Raw genomic sequence first — 15,049 nt, 5'->3', positions numbered from 1 at the left:
TTACACAGACCATAAGCCTTCAATGGCTCATCAGTCAGATTTCATGACTTTCTGTGGCCACAAGTATCATCATTAGTTGACCAGCTCTCTAATGATAAGCTCAGCATGGTAGGATCTAAGAGAGTAGTGGTTTAGCCAGCATACCCAGCTGTCCTCATCCCTGTTTCTCTGCCTCTATCTTTCTGTTTCTATCTCTATCTGTCCCTATTATCTATCCATCCATACATCTGTCTGTCTATCTATCTATCTATCTATCTATCTATCTATCTATCTATCTATCTATCTATCTATCTATCTGTCAGTCTGTCCATCCATCTGTCTGTCTATTGCATGGCACAGTGGACAGAGAGAAGGCTGGCCTTGGAACCAAGAACATTTGTGATCAACACCTGACCAGCAGTGTGACCCTGGGTGAGTCTCTGAGCCCCCCAGACCACTCTGACCTCTCTCCCAACCCTTCCTACCAACCCAAAGTCTTTAAGATAATAAAAATTTGGGGCTTCATCATTTAATCACCTTCATGGTTGTGGCAAGGGTGGTACAGGGAAAGAATGATGAATTTAGAGTCAGAAGAACTGAATTCTAATCCTGGCTCTGCTCCTATGTGAACCTCTTCGGCAAGCTGCTTGTGCCTCACTTTCCTCATTAGTAAAATAAGGGGAAGACTAGACTAGAAGGCCACCAAGGTCCCCTTCAGTCCCAGATTCATGGTCCTATGACCTCTCTAGGTCTTAGCTTATTCATCCATAAAATGGATGAGTTGGCTTCTAAGGACCCTTTCAACTCTGCCTGGAATTTCTATCATCTTCCTGATTATGAGGTCAGTCCTCTAGCCACTGCACCACAATGCTAGACTCTTTTACTTAACTTTAATAAAATGTATTGTGGGGTAGGAATTCAAGCTGTTTTTATCAAAAGTAGCTGAAGGCAGTAAAATCATTCGACCCAATTCCCCCTTAATACTAACGCCGTCCCTCTATTGATTACCTCCAATTTATCTTCTATGTATCTTGCTTGTACCTAGTTGTTGCATATTGTCTCCCCATTAGACTGTGTGCTGATTGAGGGCAGGATCTGTCAGTGCCTGGCATACAGTAGGCACTTAATGAATGGAGAAGGGAAGGGAATAAACCTTTATTAAAGTGCCTACTCTGTGTCAGTCACTGTGTTAATCACTTTACAGATGCAATTTCATTTGAACAAATGCGTGTTGGATGGCCAACAATAAAAACAAGTTGCTTGTCATCAGGATGAAAGAGCTCCTTTCAATTCTCAATGAAGAATCACCAAGGAACAAGAAAATTATCTATAGACATTGATCTTTATATATGTATATGCTACTTGGAAGGATCTTCTTTCTACAAGACATTTGGAATATATCTGGAACTTGGTCAAATCTTTCCAAGTATCAAATCCCAGCCTTCTAGGGATGTGAGTTTAAGGGGCTGGCAAAAGGCACTGAATCCTCATTTCTATAAGGAAAAACAAGGCTTGAGTGGCTCATGGAAAGTATCATGAGTTTCCTCCATGTTTAAGGCCGAATTTTTTTTTTACCATTTTTTTTTTTTTGCTGAGTTAAGAATAACTGAATCAGAAACATCTGGGCTACATTTCTTTTAATGCTCATCTCAGCTCTTGAAACCCAGATGGGGGAACGTTCTTTGGCAGGGGGAAGAATGGAAAAAAAAAAAAGGAAAATATACTCTGAGGTTGGCTTAATTCCAAAGGGTGCAGAACAAATCATTTGATAAATTAACCAAAATGGGAACCAAAAAATCCCCAAAACAAAAAGGGGAAGAGAGAAGAGAGTAGAAAGCCTTTGCCCCAATATCCACTCATCACTCTAGGCTGTCCTTTCTGTTTTCCTTCTAGCTCTCAAATCCACCCCTTCCCTTCCTTTCCACTTTCCGGCTCCTTGCATCAACCCAGGCTCAACTCCTAATAACCTCTTCCTCCACTACTCCATTGCCTTGCTAACTGATGTTTATTGAATTGAATTGAATTACTCCCGTGCCATGGTCCTTGAACATACTCTGTCTCAGATTAAGTATCTTCTGTGGGTAGCTCTCATCTTCACAAATAGACTCCAAGTTCCCTAGGGTATGACCACATTTTATCTTTCTATATCCATCACACAGTGCTAGAAGCAATTGTAGGGTTTCTCTATTCCTTGCACTCCCACGCACATCTTCCCTAGGTTAATGCTGGGGATTATAATCCTATAAACATAATTTTCATCACACACACATACAGACACACACACACACACATACACACACACACACACTCCTTGGAAAACTTTTGCAATTCTATGGATCAGTTCCAAACTCCTCAACCTGATACGTCTTCCAGATCTCCTTTCTCACCACTTCCTCAGGGTCTCTACTTTATCCAGGTCCCTGCCCCTCCCCCACCCTAAAACGCCACCCCCTTCTCTCTGCCTGTGTCTTGATTACCCAGCTTCCAAGGCCCACCATGACCTGTGACTATTCCAAAGCCACAGCCAACTTTCCCTTTGGCAAACTCCTAAATCACTTGCTTTGTCTAGACCTGCGATTTCACTGGTGCAGGGAAATTCTGGTCAGGAAATACCTTCCACTCAAGCAGGTTACTACCTGCTCCAGAAATGAGTCTTTTACAGCATTTTCTGGGGCATAGAGGGTTAAGTGACTTGCCCAGAGTCACACAGTCAGAATGTGTCAGAGGCAGGGACTGATTTCCTGGTTTCAAGGTGGGCTCTCTATTGGTCAATTCACACTGTCTCTTTATTTCATTTATTTTCTCAGTAGAACATAAGCTCCTTGAGGGTAGGGACTACTTTTATCTTTCTCTCTGTATCCCTAGTACTTAGCACAGTGCCCTGTACATAGGAGGCACTCAGAAAATGTGTATTAAATTGAATTGAATCGAGACCAAGCCACTGACACCTAACACATACTGCTTTGGATCGTCAGTAATATTTTTATGTGCATTTCTGTCTTGTCTTTGAAACTAAATGATAGTCTCCTTGACTCCAGGAACCATATTTTATCTATGTTTATATCCACTGTACAGTGGAAGGCACTTGTGAAAGATTTGGTGTATAAAAAGAGGAAGATAGGAACAGATGAGGGAAGAAGAGGGAGGAGCAGGAAGAGAAAGAGGAGGAAGAGGAGCAGGGAAAGGAGAAGATGAGGATGAAAAAGGGGAAGAAAGATGAGAAGTTGAAAAGAAATAGGAAAAAAGAAGACAGGAGGAAGAAAGAGAAGATAAGAGAAGCAGAGACAGAAATTGTGACAAAGAAAATGGAAAATGGAAGGGTGTGCTTACCGGTACCTTCATTTTAAAGTCATCTCTGTACAGTTTAATGCCGATGTCAGCGATGGTCCTTTGGATAAAGCGGGATGGCCGAAGGACAAAGACAAGCTGCAGATTTCCTGGAAATGCTCCCTGGAATAATGAAAGAAGTTCATGAGGAAAGGCATCTCATGTCCCCGACCCCATGCACCCTGAATCTCAGGCAAGGTGGTGCAATTGCCCTGAAGCGAACCACGAGTAATTAAAGGAGAAGCCCAGGGAAAGACTCCAAATGCCTGGTTTGGATATGGATGGAAGAAGTCTGGGAGACAGACCAAATGAAATCATTCTGGGATATAGGGGAAATGGGGAGCCTCCCTTAGTAAGAGGTAAATTCTTAGAAGGTGGGGACTCTCAATTGTGCATTTGTTTCCGTGGTACTTGGCACACAGCAACAAGCAATAAGTGCTTGTTGAATTGAATTGCACGTATCAAATTGTATTTAAACCTTTTCTGAGCACCTCCTCCAGCTCCCCTCCTCTCCTTTCCTAGGTATTGTGTTCTTGCACCCCTTGTGATCTCTTAATGCCTTCTTCGTTCTCAGACCACCTTGTATTTACTAATCCATATCCTCATTACATCTACCAGTCAAGTGCAAGCTCTCTGAGGACAGGGACCATCCCACTTTCCTGTGCTTTTGTCCACAGGTGCTGGGCTTGGAACTCTGGGTGCAGAGAAGCTGATGTCCCAAGCACAGTCTATGCTCCTAATCTACTTAAATGTCTCCAGCTACATAGTGGGCTCTATTCAATCAGACATGGTTGCTACTGTTAACAATTTTGTTATCTAGTCACAAATTGGAGGTGTTTGCTATATTGTAGTTTAATGTTTAAAAGGAGTGCACAAAATGGTGCAGTATAGACAGTGTCAGATCCTCAAAGGGGGACCTGGACTTGAATTTTGGCTCTTTTACTCATAACCCACGTAGCCTGTAGCAAATCTCTTAGTTTCACTGGTTATTAGGTTATTTATCTATAAAATAGGGAGCTGGAGCTGACTGCCACCAAGGTCTCTTGTAGCACCAAACCTGGACTCACTCTCTGCAGGAGACTAATGAGTAAAGGAAAATACTATCTAGAGGCCCTTCACCCCAATGGACTACTGGGTAGACAGCAACAGTGGGAGGTGCTAAAAGTGAGTGGATCCATGACAGAAGGCAGAAACAATCACTGGTATCATGGCTGTTACCACATTCCAAATGACCAGGTGCCCACTGGTCTGAAGAGAACCAGGTATCCCTTGGCATTGAAATCCTGCTAGAGAATTCTTTGGATGGAATGGGGGCTCAGAAATACTGCTAACACCCTTCTACAATTTACCATGCCTAGGAATGTTCTGCAGAGACTATTGGCCCTGTTTAGTTACCCAGTTCTTCTTCTGCTAGGATCTTGTAGATGGAAAAGAAACTCCTTTACCTGCCCCTTCCCTCCTCACTTCAGCCAGCTCTTCAAATCTTATGTCTTGGTGTTAAGTGAGTAAGAAATAGTTATGAAGCTCCGAGCCTACAGTTGTATCCTCAAGATGCCAAGTGTGGGTGGAGTCACTAGAAAGGATAATTCTATAGCCACAAATAGACTCATGGAATCAAGTTGTCAGGGTAGAAGCTGTGTTTTCCCCCTCTCTGTCTCTTAAGAACAGGGGTTCTTCAGTTGGGGTCTGAGAATTTGTTGGTTTTAAAAAAAAATGATAAAATCTTTTTAAAAAATCTTTAAAATGTTTACATGCAATTAGAAAAAGATAAAAAATTAAAGCTAAAAAAGAAAAAAAGCTATTTTGGTAACTAGGTTTCAATATAATGATTTTCTTTTGTAACCCCATGCATTTTATTTTATACATTTAAAAGCATCTTTCTGAGAAGGGGTCCACAGATGCCAGACTGCCAAAGGGGGCCATGACACACACAAAGAGTTAAGACCTCCTACCCTAGATCTTGCTTGCATGCAATGCTTGCAAGAACCTGGAATTTTGCCAAGTCCTATCACTATGATTACCTGGAATTCTATTTATCCTGAAGCACAATAAAAAGGTGATTATGGTACTAGGCAGGCAGTTTTATCCTCAGAAAGATCTGGCTTCAAGTCCCCCTGACTATTCTTGACTGTATAATTCTGGACAAGTCACTTAAGAGTCTAATTAACTTGCTTTGGTGGGGAGCATTTCCAGTCAGAGAATTCTCCACAGTAATGAAATCACAGACAATTATAACATATAATAATAATATCACATATAATAATAACAATATAATATAAAATATAACATTTTAAGTGTGCAAATTGCTTTACATATATTATCATTTCACTTGATCCTCATAACAACCCTGGGAGGTGGGTGCTATTATTACCCCCATTTTACAGTCTAGGAAACCGAGGCAGAGAGAGGTTGTTTCTTGCCCAGGGTCACACTGGCTAATAAGTGTCTGAGTCAGGATTTGAACTCTTCTTCCTAACTCCAAGTTCATGTCTAGACACTCTGTCAACAAATGAAAGAAAGAAGTACCAAATCTTCCAGGAAGGAATTTTTTTATTTAATCCCTATCCTCTTGGAGGCCAACAGGATTCCATTTCACTGCAGGAGGGGCTTAAAATGAGCGAGCCACCCCCTCTGCCCACGCTCTTCAGCCTTCCCCATTACTCCACCTTGCCTGTCAGATTCCATAGCCTTTGCCACTCAAACTTGAAGAAACCAAATCCTTTTTTTTAAAAAAGGGAAGGGTGATGAGGAAGGGCTGGGAGGCAGGGGGTCCCGACAAGGGGCAGAATCTGCCCCTTGTGCATATCTGAAAGCATCAGAATGTACTTCAAGAACAACTGCAGAAATAAACCTTGCAATAAATGGTAATTCCCGCCCTCCCTTCCCGGTGAATTTGAGTGAAACAGAACAAAAGATTTGAGAATTACACTGGCTTAAAAAATACCCCAAACAACCACAGCTTAAAAGAAATGAACATAGGGTCATAGTTCTGCAGGTAGAAGGGGCTTTAGAATCTAACACCTTCAATTTTGCAGATGGGGAAACTGAGGCAGGAAGCGATTGAGTGGCTTGCCTAGGGTCACAGAATTGGTAAGGATCTGAGACAGGATTTGAACTGAGTTCTTCCTGACTCCCCTCTGGCCACCAACTTCTCTTCCTACACACTCAGAAAGCGTAATGCCAACACAATGTCCACCTCTAGCTCCCAACTCAACAGGGTCTGTGTTGTAATCAGAAGATGAAGGCATGCCTGTCACGCCGTTTGCTTTTTAAACGCATATGAAATGTTCCGCTTGGTCACTCTGCTCTGTCCAGCCAGACCCAGGATTTAAGTGAGTGTCCTTTAGTATTCAGAAAACCCTTTCTGCCTGAAAGCTGACACATCCCCCAGTTGTTCGCCTTCCAGGAGACTGGGGAAACATGCTTTGCTGGCAATGGTTAAGTGGGGGGGGGGGGCTTCTTAGGGCAGGCAAGCTTACATTTTCTCCATCACAAACAGCAGAGTAAAAACGAGCAAATGTGGACTCACCGCGATCCGGGTCAGGGATGCCTTGACGGAGTTCCATTTGTCTCTCCTTCTGTCGATAACGATGATGAACCCGATGCTGGCAGCCTCCAGACTGCAAAGGAACACAAGGAGATGTGCAGGGTTACACGCACCCACAGGGGCAGTGTTCCAAGGGCCCAGCCTATGGCCCGGGGAGCAAGGGCAGCTCCTACTTGGCAGCCTTCATAAAACACGAATATTCTATCTGTCCATCTCTCTCAGCTGTTCCATCTCTGGCTGGTAGCAGACTAAGGCCACATGTCTCCATGCCTGACCGACACTGAACATGCCAAAGGAGCCTGGCAGACACTAGGGGGAGGTGGGACACCCCCATGTTGGGCCCTGTCATCTTTTCTCCCCAAACGCTGACATATCACGGGGCTGGTGCTGGTTCCTACTGAGGATTGTATCTGGGCTGTGGGAGAAGGCAACACATTCAGTGCAGGGTGCAAACAGCTCACTAGGAATCAGGGGAGTGGAATAAAGCTTGAAAACGTGTGATCAAGAATCGGGATATGCATGAAAGGAAATGTGTCTGTGGAGACCCCAGAACCTGCTCACTTGTGGGCTCCCCCTGCCCTGGATCCTCTGTATAGTGAGGGATGAGTCTGAATAATCCCAAAGGTCCCTTCTGGCCCTAAACCCAGTGATATTCTGATCCTTTTAAAAGGAAAGCCTTGAGGAAGGACTATTTCCTGCCCTTCTCCATTCTCCTTATTACATGCAAATACCTTACATAAAGTTGCCCATGAGGAAGAGGCATGCAATCAGTCAATTCATCAATACAGCATGCATGAAGTGCCTTCTCTGTGCCAGGCAAGGTTCTGGGGACAGGAGGACAAAAACAAAATAATCTCTCCCTTCCAGGAGCTTATATTGTCCCGAGTGAGACAACTCTAGGCCCTGTTACCTCCAGCCCATTATCCTGGACCACAGTGCAGAAAAAAAGCTTGGGATTTGAAGCCAGAGTTCATTCATTTTTTCCATTGTGTCTGACTCTTCATGACCCCACTTGGGGTTTTCTTGGCAGAGATACTGGAGGGTTTTGTCATTTCCATCTCCAACTCATTTTACAGATGGGGAAACTGAGGCAAACAGGTTTAAGTCACTTGCCCAAGGTCACACAACTAGTAAGAGTCTGAGCCAGATATGAACTCAGGTCTTCCTGAATCCAGGCCCAGTGCTCCCTTCACTCTGCCACCTTGTCCTTGTAGTCAGAGAGCCTGAGTTCAAATCCTGACTCTGCCACTTGTTACCTTTGTGACTTTGGGCAAGTTGCTTCCCCTCTCTACAAAAAATGAGGACGTTCCTGTCCTGAATCCTAGGATCTCTCTCCCTTCTGCTCGGCCTGGGCATCTCTAGGGCACTCCTTTTATTCATTCATTTTTATTTTTGTAACTTCAAAAGTGACTATGATTTTTAAAAGTATCAGGAATCATAAAGCAAAATTGTCAAATTCTTTCTTAGAGAAAATAGTCATAAGCACCCTTGGGGCCATGAAGGTGGCCATGGGAGGAGTGACTGATTTGAGTAAGTCTTGGGAGCTGAGCAGGGAAGGAAACCTCAGCAGAGCTTGAGGAAAGGAAGAAGGTTTGGTATCGGTCAATCTATTCTGTAATAACATGTTACAGAGGCAGCAAGGTGTCCCTGGGGCTAGAACACTGGACTTGGAGTGAGGGACATCTGAGTTCAAATCCTGTCTCATTTACTTGTTGTGTTACCATGGACAAGTCAACTTACCTCTCCCAGTCTGTTTCCACATCTATAAGGTAAAGGGATTATAATAGCACCTCCCTTTCAAGGTTATTGTGAGGGTACAATGAGATCATATTTATAAAGCTTTGCAAGCTTGGCAAACCTTAAAGTGATATATAAATACTGGTCTGACTCTGTGTGTGTGTTAACCTTATGACAGCCATATTTTAAAATATTTATTTAATATTTTTCCCCAACTACATGTAAAAACAGTTTTAGACATTCATTTCTTAAAATTTGGGGCTTTAAGTTCTTTCCCTTCCTTCCCTTCCCCCTCACTGAAAAGGCAAGCAATTTGATATAGGTTACGCATGGGCTGACTCTTTTGTACCAGGAAGTCCATCATGGAGCTGATAATTAAACATTGGAAGAGAGTGGAGAGAGAAGAAAAGAGGGACCCAGACAGCACCTTGAGGGACACCTACAGTTAGTAGACTTGATACTGATGATGAACCAACAAAGAAGAGGAGAAGGAATAGTCAGGGAAGTAGGTGGAGAGCCAAAGGTCAGAGAAAACAAGATTGCCTGCTCCCAAGGAGTTTACAGCTTTGTAGGGGAATAAGGAACTGGTGGCTATCACACCATACATGGAAATTTATGACATGGAAAATGCATTCGAGAGTTATCCAAGTGGTATGTAAAATCTGAGGGAATGGTCATTATTGGCCAGGGACAGCAGAGAAGACCAGAAGAGGAGTTTAGATGTGAATTGGGCTTGAAAGGATGAGTAGGAAGTTTACCAGGGAAGAGGAGGACAGAGAGGGAAAGTATTGAAAAGATGGGAGCAAGGTGAATACAGTATGTGTTCAGGAAGAAGAGCTCTGTCCTGCCTCATGTGTGTGCTGAATAAATGGAGGGCAATACTATGAGATAAGCTTGGAAAAGAAGGCTGGTGCCAGGTGGTAGAAAGTCACAAATTCCAGACAGAGTAGTCTGAACTTTATCTAGAAGGTGATAGGGAGCCAATGAAGACTTTTGAACTGGGGAGTGATATGGTGAAATCTATGCACATCAGGAAGGCAATTTAGCAATTATTTGGGAGATGAATTGGAGAAGGGAGAAATTAAAAGTAGCGAAACCAAAGGAGAAATTCTTAAAAAAGGGGTGATGAAGGCTTCAACTAGAGTTATATCCTCATGATCGGAAAAGAGGGTATGGATATAAAGATATGTGTTAGCTGGTTACATAAGACACAACAACTGACTGGATGGTAGAGGATGAGAGAGAGGGAAAAATGAGGGTTGACTCTAAGGTGATAAACCTGGAATGAGTCATGGAATGCAGGGTCGTGCTGGTAAATGTCTAACAATCAGAATCAAGGCATCCTTTTAAGTTTAGTCTTCACTGTTAACATTTTCTCCATTACTCTCTTAGGTCTAGACCATTAACACAGTGATAAATCAAAATCTGATTTGTAGTGTTTGTTGGCTTCCAAGGTGTGAACGCTCACACTGAAAATTTAGCAATTGCTTTGAATTGGTTCCAGCATAATCCTGGACCTTAATGAATATTTAGTCCAGTTCCCTCATTTTACAGCTGAGAAAACTGAGGATCAGAAAAGCAGTGACTTTCTTGAGGTTATTTAACTATTTCGTGGCCAAACTGGTATAAAACTCAAATCTCCAGATTCTCAGATTTGTGTTCTCCTACTAACAAAAGCTGCCTGGTGCTTCATGAAAAACCAATCTGGAGTTTCAGATTGCCTGGGAATTTGAAGACCAGTTTTATTTGCTTAAAAAAAAAAAGAAAATAGCATTAGGTTTGTCATCAATGAATCTACAGTGTCTGTAGACTGGCATCTAAAAAGAATAAATCAATGCATTCATTACATGGAGGTCAATAACTTTTTCTTTCTGCTGAATTCAGCAACAGTAATTAGTAATATACAGATTAAGTGTTTCCCAGAAAGCTTCCATAAAGTTTTATTGATTTTTCCCTTTCTTTTAAGTGTTATTGATCTTAAGAGAGACTCTTACAGCTTTAGGAAGGAAATAGTAAGTACGTAGAGTGGACTTTGCAAAGGTGCAAGCCTTCTCCTGATGGTTGGTTCTGTCGTCTTCCTTCCCTTTGGCAGGAAGGAATTTGTTAAGAAGTGGTTTGAGACAAGAGGAGGAATGAGCTCAGAAGTTCCAGAAAAAGTGGGGGGCAGAGGATCAGAGAAGCTGGAGAAAGAACTAGTACTAGAGGTAGAATGGACGAGGCAGGGAGAACGAATATGGAAGTTCAAATCCTGAGACCTTCCATATCCCGTGGGTAATACAAAGGTGTCCATGATGGAGCAGCCCACTGGAAGGGGAAGGAGCTCTCACCAGTCTTGGCTGGGCCCTTTCTGTGTACTTGTTGTACAAATAAAACTATTCCTCTAGAACACCTTTTTTGAAGCTTTGTGAGCATTAGTGCTTACTTGGCCATTTGATGTTAAGTAAGTTGCTAAATCACTTTGGGTATCCTTACCTGTAATGTGGGGATAATAATAGCACCCATCTCACAGGGTTCTGGGGCCCAAATAAGATAATCTATGTAAAGTACTTTCTACAAAACTTAAAGTACCACAAAAAGTGGGCTATTTGTAATGAGCTTTGCCCAGGACCTGTGGTGAATCCCATAATATCCCAGTCTTTTACATAGAGTTAGGATGAGGCAGTATTCCAGGGCAGTAACACAGAGAAAAATTAACTATGTGAAAAACAAACTCGTAAAATAGAGAGGGAGAGGCCAAAGATACCAAGCCCCAAGTCACACAGCCCCAGTTCTGACAACAGTTGATGGGTTGATGTCCAGGATTTGAAGGGTAAAAGCAGTCATTGGAATGGGGGCATGGCTCTTGTGACCCTCACCATCTGTGCCAGGATAGCACCCTGGTACAAAGCACCGATCGTATGGCCAAGGGGAGCCAGACCAACTACATCTGCTCTTGGGTTTGACTTTTCATCATCTATACTTAAGTGCTAATGCTGTCATATTCTGTGATGATATTAGCAAATATATAATTAGTGCTATGGAAAGTGTTGAAGCCAAATCCAGCTTCTGAGGTCCCTCGGGACTGCTTCATTTGGTATGGTCAACCAGGCTTGGCAAAGAATGACCTCTTGGGTTAGAAAGAAAGAAGGTGACGGAGAGGACAAGAAGGCCTTTACCAGAGTGGTCGGATACCAGAGCGTGGTATTCTGAGGAGTGCTGGGAAGGACTGGGGAAGGGGTCCCACCAGTGTGATAAAGTGGAGAAGGCTGCAGGAAGGTTCCTAGCTCACTGCCCTCACCTTGGAACTTTCCCCAGCACCTAGGACCTTCTAATGGGAAGCTGCAATCACCTTCTGTCATGCCAGGTTCTTCCCATTGGTAAGTTCCTTTTTTTGGGGGGGGGGGGTCAATTTTAGAGATGGGTTTAGACTGACCATTCATTCCTCTCTCAGCTACGCTTCTGGTTTTAAGGCCTTTCCCACTGTACCCCCTCTCACCTGCCCCTTCTCCTCTGCTCTGCCTTTTATATGTTGTCTTTCCGCATTCGGTTGTAAGCCCCTTTCTTTGTATCCCAAGTGTTCAGTACAGTGCCTAGCAAATAGTAGGTAATTAATAAATGCTTATTGATGGACTGGCTGATTCATTAGAATGTAAACTCCTTGTGGACAGGGACTGTCTTTTTGCTTCTCTGTGTCTCCCTAGTTCTTAGCACCATTAAGTGCTTAATAAATGCTTGTTACCAACCTACCTGCCTACATGGGGGAGGGAGACAAAAGGAAGGGAGACAATCCAAGACCACTGTACTTCTGTGGCTTCTCATAGCCCTGAAAGGGGGAGGATGGAGTACCTAGATCAAGTCTGGGCTGAGAGCTGAGAGAAAACTCAGACAGCTCATGCTGAGTGAATGGGGCTGGTGACTATTCAGATAAAGGGAGTCCCAGGGCCAAGGATGGCCCTAAAGACAGTCCTTTAGCAAGAGACCAGGCTTTCAAAAACAAAGTGGGGAGTGGGAATAAGGAACAGGGAGGGAGGAAGAAACACCCTTTTCTCCCATTGGAATGGGAGGGGAACAGCCTTGGGAATATTCCCACCAGGAACAAGGGAAACAGGATGAAAGCCAGAAATTCTTACACACTGATAAACAGGAGAGTGCCCAGAGGAGGGCAACAGGGATGAGGAAGACATTGAATATCATGACCTATGAAGTGGGAATGTTTAGTTTGGAGGAGAGATGACTCGGTGGGAACGGGACAGCTGTTCTCTAGTTTTTGGTCCCAAACACAGCTCCTGTGTTCAATGAGGAACTTTGGGGCAGGGCTGGCTAAGAGAAAGCTCAGGCAGTTTGCAGGCTTAGAAAGAGACTGCGTATGTAGAGTCAGCGCAAGCCCCTGTTGGAAGGAAAGGACAGGTATACAAGATGCCTCAGTAGGCAGAAGTCCAGGGAGTGGTAGGTCCATTCCCATACCTTCTTCTGGATATCCTGTTAGCCACAATCTCTCAATTGAACAGGAGAGCCACCTGCTTTGATGGAAGACCTGAACAAGTTTGGTTTTTTTGTAGAAGACAGTAAAGCTAAAGTACATCAAGCTTTACCCTTAGGGTGCTGGTGTTGCCCTTGGGCTAATCATCTACAGCATCTCAACCTCTTCACAATAAGCAGAATAGAACTTATGGAAAATCTCTGAGGAATGCAGGAGGAAAGCCCTCTTGTAGACAGGAAAATTGTAGCTGGAACTTGAGGGGAAGCCAGCCAAGCCAGGAAGTGGAGGTTATAAGGGGGAGAGAATTCCAGGCATGGGTGAAAATTCCCAGAGTCAGACAATGGAGTGTTTTATGTTAGGAGAAGCCAGGGGGCTGGTGTCACTGGAATACAGAGAATATGGGGGGAAGGAAGGTGTGAGAAGTCTGGACAAGTAAGCTGCAAGCTGGACAGATTCCCACACACCAATCTGTGAAAGTTGGTGTTGAAGATCGTGGTTGTTATAAGGACCTAGAATGTTTCTCCCTAATTTTCACCTGGGGAGCAATCCTTTCCTTCAGAAAGGAGCACCCTCCCTCTAGAACAAAGGCACCTCAGAAATAGCTGAGTGATGCTATCTACAGCTCAGATCACACCTGGCTCTGGGAATCTGAAGGGAATACCGGAGAGATAAGGGAGGCCACCACTCCTACCAGGGATTCAGATGGGATGTTGCCAGATCCTGCCATTCATTTCTACATGATACCTTCAGTCCCTGGAGAAGAATAAAGAAGCCCAGAAAAGAACTTTGTTTATCAGAAATCCCTTGTTTATCTACTTCTGAGTGCTGGATGTTCAAAGATCAGCAAAGGAAGGAGTGGGATGAGGTTTTTCTGGGAATTCTTGCATGATTGGACCTTAAGTCTAGAGATTAGCCAAAAACTCATCATGTCTGCTAAGGTTATCAAAGAAACTCATGGTAAGAATCCATTTGTAATTTTTAAATAAATAGAAGGGGCCCCCATGCACCTCTCCAGGTTATTTAAAGATTACAATTGAAATTCTGACCATGGTTGGCCACCATGTGTCTCCCATTCTTTACTATAAATGGAGCTCATTCTTGGCATATAGTCCTTTGCAACCTGGTTCCGACCTACTTTTCTAGGCTTATTATATGGCACTCCCGTTCAAGCACTCTACAATCCAGCCCAAATGACCTTCTTAGAGCTCCTCACACAACATACACCATCTCCCATCTCCACATTATTGTACCAGCTATGCCCCATGCCTGGAATGCACTCCCTCTCCACCCCAGCTTCTTAGGCAGCTGGCGGGTGCATTAGATATGGAAGGTGCCAAGTAGGGTGGCTAGGTGGTGCAGTGGATAGAGTGCCAGGTCTGGAGTCAGGAAGACCTGGGATCAAAAACAGCCTCAGATGCTTACTAGCAGTGTGACCCTGGGCAAATCACTTAACCCTGTCTGCCTCAGTTTCCTTATCTGTAAAATAAGCTGAAGAAGGAAATGGCAGACTGAAAAGGACTAAAAAACAATGTGCTAGGTACTGTGCTAAGTGCTTTGACAAATATTCTAATTTGATGCTCACAACAACCCTGGGAGTTCTACCCTTCCCCTTGATCATCACGGGGAATGGACCTGTGATTTCATTGATAGAGAGAATTTTCGGATGAGGAAACTCCTTCTGCCACTGCAAGTGTACACCTTCTCTGCAGCTAATTTCTCAGAGAGTTACCTACAAAAGGGGGAGATAAGGTAACTTGCCCAGGGCAGCACGTATGCAAAGCAGGACTTGAATCTTCCCCACTCTGAGACAAGCTAAAGCTCCTTTATGCCACACTGACATTCCTGAAGTGAGTCTATTCTTTATCTATTCCAGGAGAATGAGTGATGTTTAAAAAAATTAGGGACAACAGCATGAACTCTTTTTAAAAATGCTCACTGCATTGGTTCTTTGATGGAATGGGAGAGAGAGAGAGAGAGAGAGAGAGAGAGAGAGAGAGAGA

The 15,049-nt window shown here is 43.6% G+C and overlaps 1 protein-coding gene across 2 annotated transcripts in view; it reads right to left on the bottom strand.

The window, feature by feature from the left end:
- The window catches only part of MCF2L2 (MCF.2 cell line derived transforming sequence-like 2), a 348,809-nt gene that overhangs the window by 225,758 nt on the left and 108,002 nt on the right, over positions 1–15,049 (bottom strand). For both annotated transcript variants that reach the window (XM_069104786.1, XM_069104785.1), the window contains exons 4-5: positions 6,836–6,926; positions 3,310–3,429 (exon numbers count right to left, since the gene is read on the bottom strand). In XM_069104786.1, the coding sequence (XP_068960887.1) occupies positions 3,310–3,429; positions 6,836–6,926 (211 nt within the window). The remainder of the gene's footprint in view (positions 1–3,309; positions 3,430–6,835; positions 6,927–15,049) is intronic.

This window comes from Petaurus breviceps, unplaced genomic scaffold (genome assembly GCF_028583685.1).
Source record: "Petaurus breviceps papuanus isolate PSGF00001 unplaced genomic scaffold, PetGlider_PUasm1.0 688, whole genome shotgun sequence".
In the NCBI taxonomy this organism is placed as follows: domain Eukaryota; kingdom Metazoa; phylum Chordata; class Mammalia; order Diprotodontia; family Petauridae; genus Petaurus; species Petaurus breviceps.
Note: the sequence above shows the minus strand (reverse complement) of the source record. Positions and strands in the feature narration are given on the sequence as shown.